The sequence below is a fragment of the Nannospalax galili genome, unplaced genomic scaffold (assembly GCF_000622305.1).
Source record: "Nannospalax galili isolate Female #2095 unplaced genomic scaffold, S.galili_v1.0 scaffold627, whole genome shotgun sequence".
Lineage (NCBI taxonomy): Eukaryota > Metazoa > Chordata > Mammalia > Rodentia > Spalacidae > Nannospalax > Nannospalax galili.
Window position 1 is genome coordinate 559,958 of NW_008355786.1, and position 23,724 is coordinate 583,681.

General features: G+C 43.5%; 1 protein-coding gene across 1 annotated transcript in view; it reads right to left on the reverse strand.

The window, feature by feature from the left end:
• Positions 1-4,528: 4,528 nt before the first annotated feature.
• The window catches only part of Abhd17c (abhydrolase domain containing 17C), a 44,118-nt gene continuing 24,922 nt past the window's right edge, over positions 4,529-23,724 (reverse strand). The window contains exons 2-3 of the mRNA XM_008853401.1: positions 9,296-9,475; positions 4,529-5,962 (exon numbers count right to left, since the gene is read on the reverse strand). Of these exons, the coding sequence (XP_008851623.1) occupies positions 5,743-5,962; positions 9,296-9,475 (400 nt within the window). The 3' untranslated portion in view covers positions 4,529-5,742. The remainder of the gene's footprint in view (positions 5,963-9,295; positions 9,476-23,724) is intronic.

The window sequence follows — 23,724 nt, forward strand, 5'->3', positions numbered from 1 at the left end:
CTGGACACTGGTTCAAGTCCATCTGGTGGGGTCTCCTTGGCTTCCTTGATCAAGAGGTCAGATGACCCACCACCATGCATGTATTTTAACACACACAGAGAGAGAGAGAGAGAGAGAGAGAGAGAGAGAGAGAGAAAGAGAGAGAGAGAACAGCTGGTGGGATAGGCCCTTCACTTCACATGAGGATTCTGAGGCCCCAGCAGAGGTCAAGGCCACTGGCTAAGAAGGAAGAGCAGGATCAGACCAGGCATCCTTCTGGAGGTGCTAATCTGGCCCTCTGACATGGTACCATCTAGCTGGACAGATTCTGAGCAAATCTCAGATTCTAGGCACATTCTAGAAGAATAACTGCCTTTAAAAATGCTATTATAGAGGCTATGGGGATAACTGTCACTAAAGTGTTTGCCTTGCAAGCATGAAGACCTGAGTTTGATTCCCAGAATCTGTGTAAAAATGAGAGGCCTGATGATCTCGGTGCTGGAGAGGTGGAAGCAGGAGAATCCCTGGGGCGCCAAGGCCAGTCTAGCTTTGAGCTCCAGGTCAATGAGAGGCCTCATTTTAGAGGTGTATAGTATTCCTGTGGATGACACCTGAGGCTAGCCCCCCACCTCCACATCCATGTACACACGTGAGTGCACACACTCCTACATGTGTACCTACCACATACATGCACACACTCACAAAAATGCTATTGCAATGGTACTTTTATGACTGTTTTTATTGATTTATAGAAATGTGTGGTTTGTGTACATTGATTTTGTATCTCACAAACGAAACTTTTGTTCAATCTACTAATTTGCATTTTCAGGTTTTCTACATAGACAAAACTGGAGAATAAATCGTGTATTTTCCATAGTTTTATAATTCTTCAAGGTATCATTTCTGTCATATACCCATTTAAAATGTACACACAACTGACATTTACTAGGTTCAGTGAATTGTGAGGCCACCACATGGTCACAGCCTCTTCTCTTCTAAACCTTTGCACTGTTTCCTCCGACTATACAAGTTGTATAAATTTTCAACACTAAGGGGAGTGGGTACTGGCAGTTTCTAATCCAAAATGAAAGAATACATCTAGTGCTTGACCTCTTGGAATACTGTTTATTTTTAATTTGCTTTAATTCAGGCAATCTGTCTACACAATATGGAAGCCACCATCTACTGCTAGTTAGATGAGTTCATCTTTTAAACCCCGAGTGGAGCTCTGGATTCTATCCAATGTTTCTTTGTCTACTGAAATGTCATCTGGGTGTCTTCTAAAAAATAATCACTTCTGGTTGGAGTCCCTTGCCATGGAGGGCCACGAGGCACCATGCTGTCCCAAGCTCCACAGGCTGCTCAGGCCCACATTCCCTCAGACAGGCTGTCCATATTCCTCTACCTAGGGATTCTCATCTTAACATTGCCTTTGGCCTGTACGCTTGCTTTCTTGTCTGGTCATACATCTGTCCAACATTTCCCCATTTTACTCAGTGTTGTTTACCTTGGGAGGGTGATCCACATCCCAAGCCCATCAAAGGGCAGAAAACAGAATCCTGAGACTTTCTTGGCTCATCGTTCTTTTTTATGCTATGAATAGGGTCTTCGGCCTATAGTTTCTAACTAGTTGTTACTAATTCAGCGGTAATAGCTATTTTCGTACATTTTTATTTATTGTCCTTATGAATCTTAAATCGGTGTTCAATTGACTTTCCTGGGCATGTCGAAATCTCCCTCTCTCCCCTCCTTCCCTGGCTTAACACATGGTTATACTTTCTGGCATTATATTTAACATTGGTGGTAACTTTACTTCTTGTCTGTAGAGAAAACAACTAATCACAACCAAAATATGTTAACCATTGACCCAAGTTTTTGGTTTATTTCATCCAATTAAAAAAAAATCTTAGCCAGCTATAGTGGCGTACACCTGTGGATCCCAGCTAAAACTCAGGAGGTTGAGGAAGAAGGACTGATTCCAGGACTGGGGCCAGCCTGGGCTAGAGTGAGACTCTGTCAAAAGAAGAAATCATGGAAGTGGAGAGATGGCCCAGTGCTTAAGAGGGAATTTACAGTCAGTGTGGACAAGTCTCAGCATGGACTGTTCTTCTAGAGGAACCAGGTTTGGTTCCCAGTACCACATGGCAACTAACAACTTTCTGAGCTCCAGTTCCAGGGCATTCGACACCATCTTCTGACCTCCACAGGCACCAAGCATGTACACAGTGCACTTATATACATACATACAGGAAAAGCACTTATACATACACATAAACTTAAAAAAATCTTGAAAAACAGAGAAATCATCTTTCCATGTCTAGTTTACTAAGATTTTCAAGTCAGAAGTGAACCTCAAAGTTCATTACTGCTGAGCTGGAGATGTAGGTCAGTGGTAGAGTGCTTGCCTAGCCTGCTCAAGACCCTGTGGTAGATCCCCAGGACTGGAAAATAAAACACTGCTTTAAAAAAAAAAACAAAAAACAAAGCCCAGTGTAGCCAGGTGTGGTGGCGCACGCCTGTAGTCCCAGCACTTGGGAGGCAGAAGCAGGCGGAGTTCAAGGCCAGCCTGGTCTACATAGTGAGTTCCAGGACAGCTGGGGCTTACAGGGAGACCCTGCTTCAAAAAGACCAAAAAAAAAAAAAAAAAGCCCAGTGAGATGTTTGCCTTATTAACATCTATTATATATGTGTAACCAAGTATCAGATCATTTGATCACCCCGTGTTGCCCAGATAGAGCACTGAATCGTCTGTTTTATTCTACACAACTTCTACATGAGTTCTACTTTGGTCTGTGTAAGCCATGTGTGTGCACAAACGTATCTTTGTAATACTTTATAGACTTCAGAATTCACTGTCCCCCAGAGTGTCATGTGTCCCAGAGAAGTGTCATGACAATTCATCTGCCCTTTCCAGACTCAAAAGGTTCTTGCAACCTAAATTGTCTTAAATGTTTTTATTGACAGAAGATATTTTCTATTTTGAGACAGCAACCATTGTATCCTCCAGTTTACAAAGATTATAACAGAATCATGATTTACTTTAGGATTTGAGTGTTTTTTGATAAAAACCCATCCATTCAAATTTGTTATCTCTGGCTACTGGATTTCGGGATTATAACCAGCAGAATGGAAGAGTACATGGTCATTGTATCTTACTCTGTGGTAATACTTAAAAAGGATTTTCATAAGTGTAAAGCATGAATTAGTGTATTAGAAATAACAAATGCTCATTCTCCATTCTGTGAAGGGATTTTGGCAGCCTCTTGATTTCTAGTTTTGGCTAGAGAGAGACACTAAGTCTAGAGAGAAGCTTCTGTATCTAGTGGAAACCTGGTGGGCATCCACCAACTTGTGGATGGAGCACAGCTCAGGAGGGAGCTTACAATCTTCGCAGACAAGTCTCGGGGGCCCAAGGTCTCCTGGAATTCTATTACCTCACAAGCTATCCTTGAAGGGATGCTGCTCCTGTCATATGAACCATCAATGCAGGGAATATGCTTTGCCATCTAAGTTTCTGTCTCTGTCCATCATATGATTTCCTATTTACACTGCTGAAATTTAGCTCACAGTAAGTTATTTATTTTTATGTATATGAGTGTTTTGCTTGCATGTAAGTGCACCACGTGCACTCAAAGCCTGAAGAGGTCAGAAGAGTCACCAGATCCTCTCCAACTGGATTATGGATAGTTGTTAGCCAAGATGTGAGTGCTGGGAATTGAACCTGGGTCCTCTGCAAGAGGAGCCAGTGCTCTTAATGGCTGAACCATCTCTCTAGCCCCAGAAACAATAAGTTTACTAAACTGTTTAGGAGGAGGAAAAAAGAAAGGAAATAGTTTCAAAGAGGCAAGCACTCCCAACAAGTAGGATTAAAAAAAAAAAAAATCAGGTCATTAGAATCTTAGGTAGGCTCCTCTCCAGCTTGGAAGGAAGGTCGCTGGAATGTGTCTCCTGAGTCCGTATTCTGGACTTCTGGGACAAGTGCACTCCTGAGCTCTGTCGATGTCCTCTTGGAGGAACAGCCTCTTTAACCCCATTTCCCAAGGCTCTCCATGGCCAGCACTGGCCTCAGATCAGGAAGCAGCCCACATGTCTGCCCATACCTATACACACCCACATCATCATCTTCCCTGCCAAGTGCTGGGATTAAAGCAAGTTCCTGGCCTACCATCATGTCCTTAAAGCAGGCTAGGGAAAGGCTGTTCTAAGAGCTGAAAGCTAGCATCTCAAAGCTGGATTTTTATGGTCAGGTGATTAAAGAGCTGAAAAGACTCCATGGAACCCCACTGACTCACCCTTCTCAGAGAAAGAGGCTGTCTCCTCCTAGCTCCACTTCCAGCATTGTTCTGTAGCTAGAACCTACTGTATTCTACCTAGAGACCACCTGTATTTTACTGCCGTTTTATGTTTTGGGTTTTTGCAGAAGTTATCTAAGGCATTTAACAAAAGTGATGCCCATAAGCCCCAAGAATTCCTTCTTAAACTGAGACGAATGCACTGTGCTCTGTTTTCTTTGATGGCGAGGTGAAGAAGACAAGTGTAAACCCGTGCGTTCTGATCCATGCGTCCTTTATTCCATTACCAACCACCGTGCCGCATCCAGGCAACAGCACACAAACTGGCAACCAACGCAATTCAGCTGTACAACAATCTGAGGCTTACAGTACATTTAAGGCCTTTAAATTTGGAAAAAACAAACAAACAAACAAAAAACAACTGAAATAAGATCAAAGAACCCCAAACCCAATTCCCCAACCAATACAAGTAGTGTAGCAACTTAGAGCATCTTAACATTTTTGATGCTTATCTGGTGCAACTCCAGTGTCAAAACCCAAACAACTCCTAAACTAAAAGATTAGTTTAGGGAAATTTTAATTACCTAAATTCTTCAAAGCATAAACTTGGAATTTTTGTCTTGGAAATGTTATAAAATTTTTAATAGCAAAACATAGGAATAAAAACATATTAACAAAATGTATTCAATCATTTACAATACAAACAAGAAATTTGCAGTCTGTTGTTGTAGCCTGATGAGAGAAAACTACCCATTAAGAATCTGTGCACAATATCATTGCAAATATGTACAGGACTTTAAAAAAGCCGACGAGGACTTTACAGAAGGGATGTCGGCCAGGTTTCATTAGACCAACCAGACAATTAAAATATTAAAACTCTGTTGGCTAGTAATAAATTTACACTTAAAAAACCCCAGTGTCCTGTTGTTTAAGAATATTCCAGTTATTCTGATATGGTTAAGTTGATGAAGCTGTTTGCTGATAGTTCCAGTAAATTACTCTTCAACTCGTTTGTGTGGGGAAAGATTGGCATGTTAACAAAAATCAATGAATTTTCACAACAGTTTTCCAGTTACACTACCATAGCTTCACAAATGGACTTCACCCATGATGCCAGCGGCTGAGCTGCTGCAGGTCAAACACTAAGCACATGGGTGAGAGGCTGATCCTGCACTGCTGCGTGAATCAGAGGTGACAGCGAGGGCGAGACAGATGTGAGCATACGTGAGTCCCACAGTCAGGTCTCCTTCCACTCCTGCAAGACCATGCAGGTGGGAATCCAGCTGCTCAGTCTAACAGGAGGGTGGGAATTAGGTACAAAAGACAGATTTTGTTAGCTCTTTAAGGAGTAAACCAGAAGGGTTGGGCCCTTCTCAGTGGTTATCGGGAGTTACAGTTAAATCCAGTTAAAGCATGTGCAAACAAGATCTCCTCCGTTCACAGTAGATGAGGTAAGATCAAACCACCTTCTTCAAGAGTTGGGAAGCTCGTGAGATATGAACTGTTTTAGTCTTTCTAGGTACTGTGCATAGAGCTCTATGTCATTGTGCCCGGCTCCCTCAACCCACAGGGGCTCCACAGCACGGGGACAGCGCTCATACATGGCCAGGCCGTGGGAGAAGTCGATGACCTCGTCCTCTGTACCGTGAATGACCAACACAGGAGAGGTAACTTTTGATATCTTGTCAATGCTGCAAGACAGAAACAGGAGGGGAGATAAGGACTCCTTAATGCCACTCATAGGTAACACACTGAGCCTGACAAGACCATCCACCCACACTTAAGGACTTTAGTTGGTTTACAGAACTTCCCCATGTGCCCATGGCCCAGCCCCACCAGTGGTGTCCCGGTTTCAGGTGATAAGTTCACACTAAGAGACTGTAATAGTTTTGCTTCTTTCACCCCATTTTTCCCCTAGTAATTCCTTTTTTCCCTTTATATATACTTTTTATTTGGAATCATTTAAAAATCATAGCAAAGGTATGAAGACATTCCACGTATTCCTAATCCATTTCCTATAAGACCAACAGCAGGCACTGCTATGGTCTATTTGTCCAAACCAAAAATCTAATTCTGATCTGCTACTATTAGCTAAAACCTCCAGTCTTTATATGGATTTCACTTGTTTTTCAACAAATGTCTCTTTTCTATTCCAGTGTCCAATCAAGAACTCCACACCACATTTAAATGCTGGATTTTTAAAAAATCAGTACTTTTATTAAAAACAGAAATCCTAAAAGCATCAGACTAATACACCAGTAACTAATATTTTCAATATATTCATGTTTGGGGACGACTTTAAAGCACAAACAGGCTAGCACTTGACGTATCTGAATAAACATCTCTGGCAAGTGAGACTTGGTGACCCTCCAATACTCAGAACTCTTTTTAAAGGCATAAGCCCCATCTCATAAAAGCAGAGGTCTAACTTTTTGATGAAAACAGTACTACCTGGCTTGAAACTTAATGTGATGCTTAGATTTGATTCCAATTGACTTTAATTCTTCATAAAAACCGAACCTCCTCTGGCAGGATGAATGTTTGAGGATCTTCAAAGATTGTGCTTCAGGCTCTGAAAATGCATCCTGGGGAAGAACTGAAAGGGCCGCTAGCGTTTGTCAGCTGGGCCTGCTCCAGTGGGGTGCTAGTCATTTAACCCATGAACAAACCAGAAGCACATCTGTCCATTTGCCCAAGGCCCTCTTACTGCCGACTCCTCTTCACAGTTGATCCTACTCAGGCTGGTAACAGGACACAAATGGGTGCTATTTGTGGGAGTCTTTTTGAGAAAATAAGTTAGCATTCTTCATAGCTGAGCTTTTTACTGCCCACATAAAATTTCCTTTAATTCTTGTGAAAAAGACCCACAAGGAATGGCCAACTCTGTTTGATCAGGGAGGGAACTGAAGCTCAGACGGATTATGAAGTAACAGCCATGAGGCCAGGGAGACAATAAAAACTGCTAACATCAGTCACACATTCCAAAGGTCTGCAGCAACTGGCACACAGCCTTTACGAACAACCCATGAAGCTGCCAGCTACTTGAAGACACAAACCCCGCAGCCACGGATCTGCAAAGAGCAGACAGAGCCTTCACTGCCAGGTTCAGTTCTGCAGACCAGGTATCTGACTGGGAAACCTACTTCTCCCCTGGATTTAATTTTCAAGTGCCTTCCTTTATAAGACTTCATTTATCTCAATTAAAACGGCAGTTATTCAATGGTTCAACAGCACTGAGACTACACCCCAAGCTACAGTTTACGGGAATCTCTTCCTGTCTGGAGAGAGCACTTGAAGTTGGAAGTCTGACCCTAAATGCAAAGGTAAAGAGAGTAACACAGATCAGGAGCAGGGCTCCTTCTCTTTATCTTTGTAAAACAAAAGGAAACATGAACGCATCTTCATGAACAGAGAGAGAGAGATGCAAGAGAACAGACACATGATTCTGCCATTTGGTAGCAATGGACACTATAAAAAAAGTTTGCCAAAGCCAATTAATGATGCAAATTGAAGTAACAATTAATGTCTGGAAATCTATCACATCAATAATTTAGGATGCTGGGTAGGAGTGGTCTCCTTTGTCTCCATCCTCACTAAGCCAATGATGTCACCTCCCTTTTTACAGCCTCATCTGTAAAGAGTTCAGTAAGTGAATCAACTGAAAATTGTTGGGAAGGCTAACAGGAGGGTAAGCCAGAAATGTCTGGTGAATCCGACAAATAGCATTTGTTGCTAGTTTGTTACTAATAATAGGATGCAATTAGTTACAATTGGCTACATTTTAGGGTATAGGCTAATTTAAGGAAGGGGGACTTGCCATCATTTTGTTGCCAGGGTAACTCGGCCTTGCTTTCCACAAACATGAAAAATATCTGTCTTTAAACAAACTGCCTCTTATTACCAGAAGTCAGCTTAAATAAGGCCACATTAGTGAGGTTCATCAGCCCTACTTAGCATTCTCCGCCACAGCACCAGAAATGCACAGCACCCCACCCCCAGGAAGCTGGGTTTCACTGAAGCCTGGCTTGAGCTGCACAGAACTGAGGTTCACCCGAGGTGTTCACAGAAGTTTCTTCCCATGAAACAAGACAGTCAGTAGGACACATGCTAATACAGCCAAATGCTGGACTTTCTCCCCAGCAATAAAGAATGGCAGCAGGTCAACCAAAATCCTGAGGACTGTGTGTTACTTCTGCTGATTTTCCTGGAAAGTACCAAACAGAACGGCCAGCAGTGCTGCCACAACGCCAGGCTGCTTTGGCAACGCACTACGGGAAAAGGCTAGGGACAAGCACTGCAATTCAAAGCACTTCCATATTATAGTTTCTGAAAAATAAATCCAAACATCCCAAAAGAATCTTGCAAGACACACAAAGCACACTGCTCATAGAACCTATGTGTGGAGGACATTCTCCCTTCCATCAGTGGGAGCTAGAGAACTGCCAAGGGTTGGCTGGCAGGAAGCCTCAGGCTGGCCAGGGGCTCTGAGTCTTATGCTTCTCCCAGGCACAGCATCTCTGCAGGGACAGGTCTGCTAAAAGCATGAGAGCAAGATGACAATTTCTCACAATGTCTCCAGCCAGGGCTCGAGATTAGCTCACTACCCCTTTATTTTCTTTACCAAGATTAACAGAGCACATCACTTTTCCCTTGCTTGTATCCTCTGACTGAAAAAGAGAAATTTCAGATGTGTTTGTTTTCATTTCAGGATCTGGCTCACTGCTAACTGCTTCCTCACACCTTACCTATGTAGCTCTTTGCAATTCAACACAGGTCCCTCTGAGTGAATGCATACTGAATTGTATGTTCCTTTAGAATACATGATATATGTTACCTCTGAATCAGTCAGTTCTTGGGATGAGCACACTCAAGGCCCTTTGCCATCACCTGGAGACTTTCTAATGTGTGCCAACTCTGGAGACATGTCCCATGTCCCAGTGGTGGCAAAGATAGGGCCTAACATGGGTACTCAGTATTTAGGAGTGGCATTGGTTAACTTCTCATTTGTCCAATCATGTACTAACCTGGGGAAAGCATCAAAGCAGTATGTTTTCCTGGTATCTGGAAAAGCCACACGCAAACCAGACATCAGAGGGGAGTGGAGGATGACAGCTGCACACTCGTACCGCGAAGCCAGGTCCACAGTGGGGACCGTTCCGATGCTCTGCCCATAGAGGATAATGTTCTCAGGACTCACGCCATACCTGAGGAAAGCAGAAGTTACAGCCATGAGCTACTGCATGAGGAGGGAAATATTCAAAAGCCACAAAGCTCCACACACCTACCTCTACATACAGTAGCTTAAAACCATTATCACTGACCTTGTGTACTTTACCTTAAAATGAAAATGAGCTTTATAAAAACAAATGTTAGAGGCCTGTATCAGTACTAAGTACTAAGGAACTCCTCCACAACATTTTGTAAAAGCCATGAAGCCACGAATATAACTTTTTTTTCTTGGCTAAATAACCAAATACATTATAAATTTCATTTTAAGTTTTTGCATTTCCTATTACTCTTTTTTTATATTTTCTTTGATAATTGTATTTTTCTGAACTTAAAAAAGTCAAGGGGCTGGAAAGATGGTTCAGCAGTTACGAACACTGGTTGTTCTTGCAGAAAACCTGGGTTTGAATGCCAGCACCCACATGGCAGCTAACAAAACTGTCTGTTAACTCCAGTTCCAGGGGACCTGACAGCCTCTTCTGTCCTCTGCGGGCACTGCACTACATGGGTGCACTTACCTACCTGCAGGCAATATACACATACACATAAAATTTAAAAAAAAATCAAAAGTTAAAAAAAGAAGTCAAAAGGTTTACCAAACTATTATTACCAAGAACTCATCAAGTGAGTTTTAAATTATATAAGAGACATTAGCATTTATCAGAGAAAAGTTCACTGAGACAATTAATTTAAAAACAATCACATTTTCTTTAGCCCCTTCTTGGGGCTAAATGCTTCCCAGATTTAACTCAGTCGTGGTCTCCTGATTCACCCCTGTAAATTTCTGGTTGGATTAAAAACTGGAATACTGACTACACTTCCCAGCCTCCTCTGCAGCTTGGTGTACACAGAGAGCTATGCTCTAGCTAATGGGATGTGAGAAGGTGTGGCTTTGAAGGGAAAAGTGTGCTCTCCCTCCCTCTTCCTGTTGGTAGGAAGAGATGTCCTGGTGAAGGTGTAGAAAATGCTACAACCTCCTACAGGGGGCGGGGGAGGGGGAGGTTACGGGGGAGGGGGGGGAGACGGCACCAAACTAGGAAGCCAGGAAAGCAGACCCTCTTTATTAACCAACAACAGATATCAAAGACTAGCAAGATGGCTCAGTGGGTAAAGTGCTTGCCACCAAGCCAGAGAACCTGAATTGATTCCCTAGATTCACATGTTGTCCTCTGCCATCCACATGCACATCATGCCACACATACACAATAAATATAAAGCAAATTTAAAAGATATCAAGGATATACTAAGAACACCTAGAAAAGAGAAAGAGAATCAAAAATGGACTGAAAATGAAGACATCAATGCCTAACACACATAAAACAGGCGCTCAACTTCATTAACACATCAAGGTGCACATTAAAGCAGGGAGTAGCTATTTTTATATCCAAGAGATGGAGAAAAAAAGACAGTAAGACGACTTCAAGACATGTGTGATGCTTTATCTTCATTGTCAACTTAGCTGGATTTGGATTCAGCTAGGTGCACGGTAGTTTCCAGAGGTTTAACTGAATGAATGTGGGTGGCACTACCCAATGGGTTGGGATCTGGGACTGAACAGAAAAGTGAAAGTGAGCTGAGCACCCGTCTCTCTGCTTCTTCCAGGATGCAGACCCAGGTGCCCAATGGCCTCCTGCTGCTATGCCTTTGTAACCCTTCCAGCTGTGAGTCAAAATAAACGCATCCTTCCTTAAGTTGCTTTTGTTTGCCATTTTGTCACAACAATGAGAAAAGTAATAGAGATGTCAAGGACTTACCCAAACTTGGGAAAACCACCTAACATTACCTGGTAATGTTGAAGCCCATGATCCAACAATTCCACTATTTGATATGACTACCTACTGTGGTTTCCAGGGTGCCAAGAAACCATTTCTGACAACAGGTATCAGTGAGAACTTCTGATTTATAGCTGAGGAGGTAGGTAGGGCAAGACCCCAAGCCCCACCTTTCCCACCTCAAGCTCTACAAAAAAGATACAGGGAAATGGGGGCCTGTAGGAAGAGGGAAGGAGTGGCCATTACGGCTGTTAGCATGGGGTACACTTTTCAACAAGGGTTTAACCTAGAGTGGAGAGGCCTTTTAGTAGGGAAGCATAAATACTTAAATGTCTCCTCCTCCCTCCACAATCTTCATTAGATTAGTATGGTCCAGGTTCCCTGAAAGCACAAATAGTCACTGAATAATCACAGGGGAAGGAAGGGGTCATTAGGCACCTGAAGAGAGAACCACCCCCAATTCCCACATCTGGGGTGGGGCTCTTTTGACAACTGCTCTCCCTCCAAGACAGCACAATTTTGCTATGAACTAGAGAAAAGAAATCATGAATCAAAGAAAATCTAAGGGGGAAATGACCACCAGAAACAACTAATGAATAAAGGCACAGAGGATTAAGAGATGGTTAATAAGGGCTAAAGAGACAGCTCACTGGTTAAGAGCACTGGCTGTTCTTACAGAGGACCCAGGTTCTGTTCCCAGTGCCCACATGACAACTCACAATGGCTTGTAACTCCAGTTCTTCTGGCTCAATGGTCACCAGGTACACATGTGGTATACATATATACACGTAGGCAAACATTCATACACATAAAATGAAAATGAAGATATATATATATTTTAGGTTTCTTAAAAAGATAATACTGCTGATTAAAGATATAATGAAAGGATAGTGCACGCCTTTAATCCCAGGACTTGGGAGGTAGAGGCAGGCAAATCTCTTTGAGTTCAAGGCCAGCTTGGTTTACCTAACAAGTTCCGGGCCAGCCAGAACAGCACAGTGAGACTCTGTCTCAAATTCAAAACAAAACAAAACAAAACAAAACAACAACAACAACAAAAAAACAGTGAAAATCTTCCAGGTCTGCCCTTACCACCTGTGATCAAATCTGAAGAGCAGTAGTTCTTGTCTGCAAATACATCACAGCTATAAGGAAGTTTTCCATTGACTTTTTATTACTACAGTGAACACTGTCCAAATCCCAACTCTCTTAACTCAATACCATGAGTGGATTAGTACAGAAATGCACAAAGAAGGCACTTGGTCTACTGTGTCCTTGTTGCACAGGACAGAGGTAAATGTCGTCCCTACTAACACAGACAGCTGGTTCTCTTCTGTATGTCCTGATGTGTCTACCTTGAGACGTTACCATCTTTTAAATGCTCTGTGGAGAGGCTAGAGCTATTTCTCTAGAGGATGCTCATCTATGAGCTATGAGTTCACCAAGACAACCCCCAATGCCTATTCCAAGGCTCAGACTCAGGTCCTTTGTGATAACCAATACTCTGCCACTCAGAGATTGCAGAGCGTAACTTGAGCAGGAACATGGGCACCCTAGCCACTGAGGGAAAACTGAATCCTAGCTACCAAAATCACAACTTCTGATCATAACACAACACTGTTTAAAAAGGGCAAGGGCATTCACTATACCAACAGTGAATGAAAGGCTCATATTGGATACAAGAACCAGTAGGGGTCAGACAGAAGAGCAGAGTTTTGTAAAAAGGGGCATCATCTAACAACACTAGTAAACCTTAGACTAGAAGCAGAGGCAAAAGTAGAGGCAGGCAGGAAGGGCAGGCAGAAGGAAAGGAAGAGGAAGTAAAAAAGAGGAAAGAGCCGGGCGTGGTGGCGCACGCCTATAGTCACAGCACTTGGGAGGCAGAGACAGGTGGATCTCTTTGAGTTCAAGGCCAGCCTGGTCTACATAGTGAGTTCCAGGACAGCTGGGGCTACAGGGAGACCCTGCTTCAAAAAAAAAAAAGACAAAGGGGGGGGGCTCAATTTCACTAGTAAAAAGGGAAATGCAAATTAAAATCATCCTGTGATCCTCTACATACTCACAACTGACAAACAGTTGAGGATATGACAACAGCAGGTATTGGCAAGGGTGTGAAAAGAAACACTCCCCTCCTGCTGATGGAGGTACAAGTTCAAAGAAATGCTTTGGAACTGTTTTTGCAATGATAACTAAAACTAAAGATACTGTGGACCTAGAAATCCTAGTCAAAGCCACATTCACTCAGTAATCAGTGCTTATATCTACCAGAAACACACTCAAGACTGTGGGCACAGGTGTATGTGGCTGGAGGCAATTCCCAGGCACATCCACCACAGAATGGTTACGTATGCTGTGGCAGTCATGGCACTGAATACTGCACAGACATCAGGGAATTTAAAGAACAGCCATGAGTAGAAGGAGCAGACAAAAGAATGTGCACCTGATACCACGTGCGAAGCCTGCAAACCCACCAGCATGAAACTTGCTGTTCAGGGATATTTCCACTGACAGCCTTGCAATACTGAAAAACAAAAGGTCTGAAACCCTATGAGGCTAGAGAGTGGTGACAACAGGACAGGGCAAGGTTTCATCTGGAAGAAGTGTGTCATTTGGACAGGGTGCAGCACAGTGGCTGTGGTCTGTGTCTTTTCACAAGTGCTTACCTTGCAGATCATTAAGCTGTACATGTGCTTTTTATGAACTTCTGTGAGTGGCTGTTATTTCCACAACAAAATTATCTTTTTAAAAGCTCACCAGTTCCTTTAGCCATGGAGACAGCCTGTACAAAACTATCAGGCCCCAAGGTAGATGTTGTACTAAAAAAACATTTCTTAAGGAAATATGGAGCCATTAAAAACGTCTCATAAACAGTTACTATAGAAGAGCTAATTCTGTCATGTTCAACAAAAGCAGCCTACAAAAACGGGGCTGCAGCCATGTTTCTTTAAAACAAGCGTAAGGAACGAGCCTTGAAAGCAGTGTGTGAAGATGGTAATGAAGGCATACCTTTGGGTTGTAAAGTCAAGTATTTTTTCCCTTCTTTCAAATTTCATTCAGCCTAGAAAAGGGAGTCTATGATGATTCTCACGGTAGTCTACAGGAAGGGCTCAGAGCCCATGCAGTCTGTCTGGGAACATGCATTTCTTCCAAGGGACTCCAGATGCTGTTTAAGAAAAAGGTATTAACATGACTTCAGTAGGCAGCACAGCACTGCAGGCCAGTAGGGAGACACCACAAAAAAAGCAAGGAATGAGCTCTTGACAAACTTAAGACAGAAGCTGGTGGACCTAGTACCAAGGTCAGTCAGCAGCAGAATCAGGATACGCACATATGAGGAGTATAAAGTCAAAAAACAAAAGACAGGAAAAACCTAGGCACCTGCTGGGTGGCAGGGACCAGGTGGGGAGGGAGAGCTGACCAAAGTTCAAACCACCTGAGACCTGCTGAATAAGTTATTTGGCACCAGCAGTTTAAGATGAGAAGGAAGAAAACATCTAGACACCAAAATGTAATTTAGGGAAAAGACCTAGCAAGCTCACATAAGTTCACAGAGACACAAAAGCTCCCTAAATACCTAACAGAAAACTCAAGGCAGGCAGGGAGGCCTGAGGGACCCTGAGGGAGCTGTTCCATGGGGACCTAGGGGCTTGCTCATAGCAGCCAGGAAATTCCTCCATCTGCAGGGATGGGGTGAAGAATGAAATCTTTTCTGCAGAAGGAAAAGGTGCTCAATCAGCGCTTACTATTGATGCCATGCTGTGAAAGCATTCTCCTCTGATCCAGTCCCCTAGTTTCACCAGTCAGATCCTTCTTCCCTCTGGGTATTCCTTCTGCCTCCTTTTGCTCATGCCTATCCTCTCTCATACTTCAGATGGACAGCAGGGGCCAGGAGCTACAAGGTTTCTGACTCTCCCCATTCTCCCTCACATCCTCATAGGTACTAAGTCCCACCCATCTCTATCTTTGAGATGTTTTTCAGACTGACCACCTTTGTAACAGGCGTTGCTGCTCTGTTACTGGCAACAAATGGTGGCATCTTGAGGTCAACTGGCCAGGGACTGCTGATGGGTCAGTGTAGGGTGGGTGTGGCTTACACCTCAATGAACATCTCTGTCATAGAAATCTACGGTCTGTTCCCAGAGGGCCTTCTGGAACTCTTACCATTTCTGTCTTCACATTCTCTTCACGGTACTTAGACTGCCCAGGGGTCTTTCACTGCTGTCTCTTTTCAGGTTCTGTGAATCCTATTTTCACAAGGAAGCGGGTGTCCAAGCTCAAGTCCTAGCCTGGTTTCAGGTCCCCCTTACTGACTCATGCCAATGATAAATACTCTTAACGGCCTGCCAGCTTCCATCCTGGCCAGTGTCCTCTGCCCAGGGAGGAATCTGGGCATCAATCAGACATGACCAGTGCCCATGCTGACCTCTGCCTTTCTCTCACACCTGCTTTCTTCCCAGTTCTACCAGCTGCCACACTCCTCACTCCAGGCCATCCTGGACACTCTCCCAGATAAGCGGTTCTTGGAAACAAAGTTAATCTGTTACTTTGTTAATCAAACCCTTGAGTAAAGCAGTACATTCTGGGTAAAAGCTCATGTCCTAGGAGTAGCCTTCATCCATCTGGCCTGCCTTACTAACTACACATTGTCTAAAAGCCCTCAACTAACTGCTCCTCATTGGAAACCTCTGGGTCCTGAAGGCCCCCCTACTTCCTCCTCCTTCCACACTTTTCTAGTGCCTATGGTCTACCTGCAGAATCTTTTTGCCTGAGCTGTTCACACTCATGGAAGTGAAGGTTATGTGATAAACCACTCTGCTGTACAAGTTCCACAACCTTACATACATCCATGACTTTCATTCCTTGGGAAGTTAAGGACACCCGTGCTCAGGGATCAGTTGGAGGTACCTCCTGCTTTGAACAAAATGTGATTCTAGTCAAAGGTTATTTGTTTGTGTATATGTATGTGCACATGAGCGTGTGTGTGGAAGCCAGAGGACCACACCTCGAGTTCCTAAGGCAATGTCTACCTTTTTGTAAACAGGGTTTCTCTGGTCTAGAGCTTGCCAAGTAGGCCAAGCTGCCTTGCCAGCACTGGGATCACAAGCATGAACCAGCATATCCAGCTTTTTTCACATGGGTTCTGAGGATCAAACTACTTTACTAACACCTCTCCAGCTCCAAAAGCTTTTGTTTTAAACAAAACTACATTTCATGCATGCTTACTATTCTAATGGATATAAAATCCACTGATCTGACTTCTTGGAGATCCTGAAGAGGAGGAGAACCTCTTGTTTGCAAGGCAGCAAAAACGAAGGTTGCATTAACACCCAGTAAGCATCGTAAGCATTAGTAACTGAAGATGACCTAAAATTTGCTTGAAATAAAGCCCAAAGAAAGTCTCCAAGTTAGTGCTGAGGAAGCCATGGCCTTGGGCACTGCTCTCTGTAACTAATAGCACGATGTGTAAGTTGTACCTTTGTGAATCGCCCACAGCATGACATGTACAGTCATACCCTTGCAATCTCTACATTTCTCCAAATGTTTACCAGTTTTGTAATCCCAAGATACATGCAGTCCAGGCGAACCAACTGTTTCAATTCCCATTTAGCATAGAGGACATTCCTCCGGGAATGGCCTGGAGCCCAGGGCTTCCTGACTTTCTCAGCAGTCACAGGAGTGCTTGACAGGAAGACCCACCATGGAGGCTGAGAGTGCCAGGGAATGATCGCCTATAAGGTTAAAATCACTTGTTTTTGTTTCACAAGGCTTTCTTCTCTTTCTACAACCATGAACAAGCCTGGCCTCCCTGAGATACCCTGCATCCTGTTTGAGTTAATGGGCCTTGACTTTGTCCTTTGTCAAGAGCTTCCTCATTTATCTTCAGAAAAAGTATGTTTGGCACAGTTCCGCTGACTTTGAAGTCAACATTTTAAATATTTCAGAGCTAGAATTCCTAGGGGAAATTTCTTAAGACATAGGATGAAGATAAATACACAGGGTAACAGGAATGTGAATTGAAGGGGGGTGGACTGATGATATTGAGAAACCTTCATCTAGTGTGGAGCAAAATCTCAGAGAAAACAGCAGCTCAAAAGGGAAGCAGGTGCATAAACAGGCCTGCCACAAGCAGCCTTCAGGCACAAAAATGGTGAGGTGACTAGGCTCTATATTTTAAGTATGAGGAAGAGGGGAAAAGCACCTATCACATGCAACATGTGTGTTTCCTCTTTCTTAAGGCACTCTGGTGAGGTCTCAGTGATACACTGATCGAAGCTTCAGTCACTGGCTTCTCCAGGTGTTTACAGGTGCTATACTGGTGCTGTTTAAGAAAAGTTAAAAATTGACAGGTTATTGACATGGGCTATGTTTTTCTTCCTTGAATTGTTAGTTAATGTTGTTGAAAGGAACATTTACAAAAAAGATCATTATCCCTTCTGGAAGCTTTAAGAATGTGAACACAGTCAAGGTTCCTTCCACATTGGTTATAAAATCAAACAGGCCAAATACAACACTCCAGTGCTTGCTCAAGGACCACTGAAGGCAAGAGGGAGAAAATAAAGAGCAAAATTAGATTCTAATAGAGAAATGACAGAAAGCCAGAGACAAATGAAGGGAAAATGAAGAGTGGAGCCTATAGGTTTGATCCAAGTACACAGCAGCAAAGGACAGAGACAAACAAGGAGTGGGAGTCAGGCAATCTCCAGACAGAAGGCAGAGCTTGAAGCCAAGGCCAGAGGAGGGAGAGGTGGAATATCCTTAGAAAGGCAGGGCCAGCAGGGGAGAGAAGACAGTTCACACAGGGCACAGCCAGGAGAAGCTGGGGAGTTTACACAGAAACAGAACAAGAAAGAGGGCTTGGTGTTGGGCAAAAGATCCCCAGAATACGCAGCCAGGTTGCAAGTCGTGGCCCAGGGATGGGTGTTAAAACATGCAGTGAGATTGGGGGCAGGGGGGAGTCCCAGGTAATCCTAGAGGGAAGGGCTGAGAAAACTTGGTAAATCAGGAAGATGGAAAGTAATAAAAAAAAGGAGGTGCTTAGAGCTTTGTTTCACTAGAAGTTTGGTCTGGAATATATTAAGTTTCAGGGAATGGAATGCCCAACACCAACATTTAAAAGTCAATCTTTGGGGACTAATTAAAAAGACCCTCTCCCCAACTGATGTGTATGCTAGAAAGACCATCCTTGAGTGATACATCTCCTCATTCTATCTCCTGCCACAGGGCAGAGGATGGATGGCTAGAAGAGGCAGCCTAAGTGTATCTGTGCATGTAACAGCTCAGCCATCCCTGGGTACTGGAAAATAGCTCTAAAAACCCTGTGGGGTGTTCAAGTCCCTTATTCAAAATGTAGTATTTGCATATAACATATGTACACCTTCCACATTTTAAATCACCTATATATTACTTAAAACACCTAGCATAATGTAAATGTTATCAAACAGCTGTTACACTGTGTTCCTTAGGGACCAATGACAAGATATTAAGTTTACATGTTCACCACAGTTGTAAACAGTAAGCCTAACTGCAGTCCACAGTGCTCAAATAGGTGCTGGAGAGATTCTGTTGTGACAGGCTGGAAGCCACATACATGTATACCTATCATTAGGCTCACATGGTGCTTAGCACACAGAAAGTATGAGTTTTGCTTTGGGGACCACCCCCCACCCCCAATATTCCCAATCTGTAGCTGGTAGAATCCATGAAGTAGAAATCCATGGGTAAGGAAGACTCATTTACTATACAGTGAATGACAGAATCTCTGGGAGGGAACAAGTGGCCCAGGTCCCATTTGGGATGACAAAATGGAAGGCACAGGGCACAAAAACCTCTAGGAAAATGAAACTTAGTCTAGCCTTTCTTATATGTGTTTATCTCAACAAACATCAAGACATGCATCACTGGGGCTGGAGAGATGGCTCAGCAGTTAAGAGCACTTCTGATGGTTCTTGCTGAGGACCCTGGTTTGGTTCCTAGCACCCACATGGCAGTTAACAACTGTCTGAAACTCCAGTTCCAGGGGCTCCAAAGCACTCTCCTAGCCTCTGCAAGCAACGCAAAACAGAGGTTCACTGACATGCAGGTAAAACACTCATGCACATAAAATAAAAATAAATGAGAAAAAAAATTTAAAGGCATGCATCATTTCACTGCCACAAAGCAACACTGAGCCCAGAAGGGCTTACATGTTTGCAATTTCCTTCTAAATGGAGGTTGAGGGAAGAGCTCTCTGATAACTCAATTCTTTCTGACATTCAAAACTGTTCCCTACTCCAACTCTCTTTCTGTCAAAGCAAAAATAAATAAAGCTTGACATGATGACTTAATTTTAATATTTTAAAAACCATCTTTCAGAGGAAAAGTTACCATTCTAAAGAATACAGAATTAACTGTCTTTGGATATGTTACAATTAAAATAGAATCACTTACTTGAACTTCTCTAAATATAATGAGCATGAAATTGTTCTGATAATTGACTCTTGGCATTCTGTAATTACCTGACATGATGGTAAAGCCAGAAAATGCTGCCTTTACCATAGCTGCACAAATATGTCCCAGCAGGTTGAACACACCAGCTGTCCTCAGGTTCCAAAGGACTAGAGAGCCAGCTTATACAAAATCCTAGCATGGGCACCTGATAGATGGATGGCAAATGCTACTTTGTCTATAGTAAAGACAGCTGAATGCAGATCCCATCTCTAAGAAATCTCAGGTACAGACTTCATGAAATCTCTGAGATGGGAAAGAAAACAAGCTTTAAAAATCCAACTTACTAACCCATTTGATTGCCAAGGCTAAAAAATTACTTCTTAGAACTAGAAACCCAAGTTTAACATCTGATTACTTGATCTCCCTGTAAGCACAGTTCTCACAGGAGCTGGGGAGGAGACTTAAGATGGTGGTTGGGTGTTTGCCTGTTGGACGGCCTTATGATACTGTTGACCAAGACTAGGACACTATGGTCACCTTAGCACTGAAAGGAAGTCTCCACTAGGCAATTTTTGGATGGTGGTAGAGAGGAAAAGGGGACACTTGTAGTCTGCTCTAACTTTGGGGAACACCAGAACTGGGATAGTCAATGGGGTCTGGAACCCCTGAAGTGCCAGGGTGACTTCTCAGAGTAAAACACAAGACCCAAGCATAGTCTATCCAAGTCTTTCTCAGGAACTCTGTACTGTCCTATGGCGGGTCTGAGGCAGGACACCTTTGTCCACATAGAAACAGCCTCCTTGACAATTACTACTGAGAGGAAAGCAAAATGAGGGGACCAACTCTTGATGCCACTGTCTGAGGCCCCACACCCAGTCTTGTACTTTGACCAGGTGGCTCTTGATGAAGCTAAATAAAAAATGGACTTTGGTAAGCAATGAGGCACATGTGGCCATGACTACAATAGAGATTTGCAGAGCAGAGCAGGAAGAAGCACAGGTTGTAGAATCAGGGAACCCAAGTCTACACCCCAGCTCTGCCTTGTATGCAATAGGAGTGGTCTGCAGTCCTTCTCAGTCAAAGAAGGGTGCTCATCTGGCCGTCTGGACTGCATGAGAAGTAAACAAGGTTAAGAGAACAGTTAAGAAGACAGTCCAAATTCTTAGGCTAACTTCTACATACCAACAAGTGAACGAATTCTAAGCTCTCTCCCTCACAAAGCCCTGTCTCCTTCCCCTATGCCTTCCAGGCTTGGTGTCCTGTTTTCAACCTCAGACCTGGTGTGGCTGGATTTCTGCGGCCTTAGACACCCAGAACGCTACCTAGGCACAGGGCTCACTACACACCCTGCTGACCTACCCTGCTCTGGACACATCCCAACTGTGCTCAACATCTGCAATGGCACACCCTGGGTAGATTCTATGAGGAAGCCAGCTGGCCCCTTCTTGGGGGCATCTTAAGCTACACTCTCCTGAGCCTAATCCCTGTGTTCTTTTCTCTTTGTGCTCTCTACATTCTGTTTCTAGAACCTTCCATCTCCCTCTTCTTAAAAGCACAAAAAGTCCGTATCATCAATTATGGAAATATTTCAAACCACAGGTCGGCACAGAAAGGCCCTGAAGTAGATAGACCACTTTATTCTATAGAGAAGGAAATGCTCGCTTTGAGCGAGGTTACTGAATTAACTGAGAACATGATTATCAAGACAGCTGTCTAAGTGAATCAAAGCCGGAACAGGGACTAAGCAGGGTCGGGGGGAGAAACAAAGATCCTGTGAATCACAACCTTGCTGGCAGACATAACTAAGTTGGTATCAGAACTTTGAGGTCAGCAACTGCCTGCTTCCCGCCTGTGCCACTGTGGTAGTACAGGATTTCCAACTCTGCTCTAGGGAGAGGGGTGTGCCAGGGACCTTCCCTAAGCACAGGTGGTATATGGCTGCCCAGTACTAGTTTTCACATGAACACCTGGGACACAGAGATGCAACAGTCTGCGTGTAGGACGCTTACGGTTACCCCCAACTTTAAGACCAGCCAGGCCTACACAGAGTTCCAGGCCAGCTAGACCATGTTTCAAAAAAATGTTTAAAGTAAAAAATAAAGTTATAAGACCTGGACATGGTGCTACACACCTGTAATCCTAGCACTCAGGAAGAGGAGGTAGGATTACTTTGAGTTCAAGGCCAGCCTGCGTTAGAGTTAAAACTGTCATAAACAAACAAACAAACAAACAAACAAAAAACCCAAAAAACATTACAGTGGCAGATTTTATGTTCTATATATCACCATAATTTTAAAATGAAAAAAAGTAACCATTCCTCTCAAATCTAATTGACACATCTTATTTCCTTATTAGATTACTGCAATGGAAAACCAACTCTCCTGATTACCTAGTGAGATTTCACTACAAAAAAGTAAAAATAGAAAATGGTGGGTAAAACAGAAATGAACAGCAAAAAATGTCTTTTTATTATAAAATCTGTAAAAATTCAAGGGCACTAAAGCTTACCAGTAACGGGGGAAAAAAATACAGCAGGTATTGTGGCTCATGCCTGTATTCGAGGTACGAGGAAAGCAGAGGTTATGTAATACATCGACACGCCCACTGTGCTCTTCCAGCAATATGGTACAGTAGTCCTCTGGGGGATATCTTGGAGGGGAGGTAAAAGGCTCAAGGAAGCCTGGTGTTGAAACTGAAGCTGAGATCTTGAGTACCTCTATCTGAACATCACTTTGCCTTCTGGGTCAGTGAGGCCCCTCCAACACCTCTCCTCCCTGTCTGGGTCCCACAAAGGAGTGACAAAGGAATGAGGAGGCCTCCGGGAGATGAAAAGACTACTTTGGGACCTCACAACAGGCAGCCTGCAGAGAGGGAACGCACTACAGACACAGCATTTCTTTCATTTGAATAAAATAGTAACAGAGCTCCCACTTCTATATTTGAACACTCAAGGGCAGCTGTTACAGGGCTGGTTGCATTCTAATGTGCCATCTCCAACCCTATCAAGGACTTTGGGTACCAGATCCAATCTCTGCAGCCTGCAAACAGCAGACAAGACTGATTCTGAAGCCTAACCCACAGAACTTTTCATTTCCTCTTTCGAGTCAGTCTCAAATAAAGCCTTGAAGTAACTTAAATAATATACTTTAATTAAAATACTATGTAGTGTGTAAACTTAAGGAAGCAAATCCTACATCCTTATTTGGTATAAACAGGAAGCCATTTCTGGCCACTAAGAATACTAAATACCATGATCAATAATTCAAAATACCCAGCTAACCACATTCCATTCTACACATTTCACCATAACCAGTTATGACATCTTATAATGCAGTCTTTGGAGTAAATGCAATAACTGGAGGTGTGGCAGCAGAAATAGCCTGGCTGGTCTGGCAGGCAACACAAGCATGCAAGACTGAATGCTCAGAGGTAAGACACCCACAAGCTTTTAGCCAGCAGGTCCACACCTGTGGCTTACATTGTCCTGCTGTGGCAATGGCTTTCCTTTGGCAGCACATAAAATACAATGTCTCCTGTTTTCAGTCATTTCAGAAATAACCAAGCCCTTCTACAAGCTGCATGCTAACAATGCTTCAGACAGCTATAAATCCAGACCCCATTTCCATTCTGAAATGAAACTGTTTTGTCACTGCAAAACCTCCAGACTATAGTATCTGACTGCATCTATCATCCACACTCAGGTGTCTGGTGGAGGGGATCTCCTGACCCATCCAACAAGCAGGAGCTCAAGAGGCCAGAGCAGGCCAATAGAAGTGGGCTGTGTGGGCTATGGTGACAGGAGACACTAGGATAGCACCTTCGATTGAAAGGTTAAACAAAGGCAGGGGGGTGAAGGAAGAACAGTGGAGTCAGAGTCAGACAGGGTGATCCTGGTTATCGGCTTCTGGAGCTGTCTGCTCTGAGCACACAGAATTACTCCATGTCCTTGAGCAAAGCTTATCTATAACTTCCATGCATCTGCTCCCAGGGGCTCACTTGGATTCTTCTTGCCCAGCTTATAACATGGT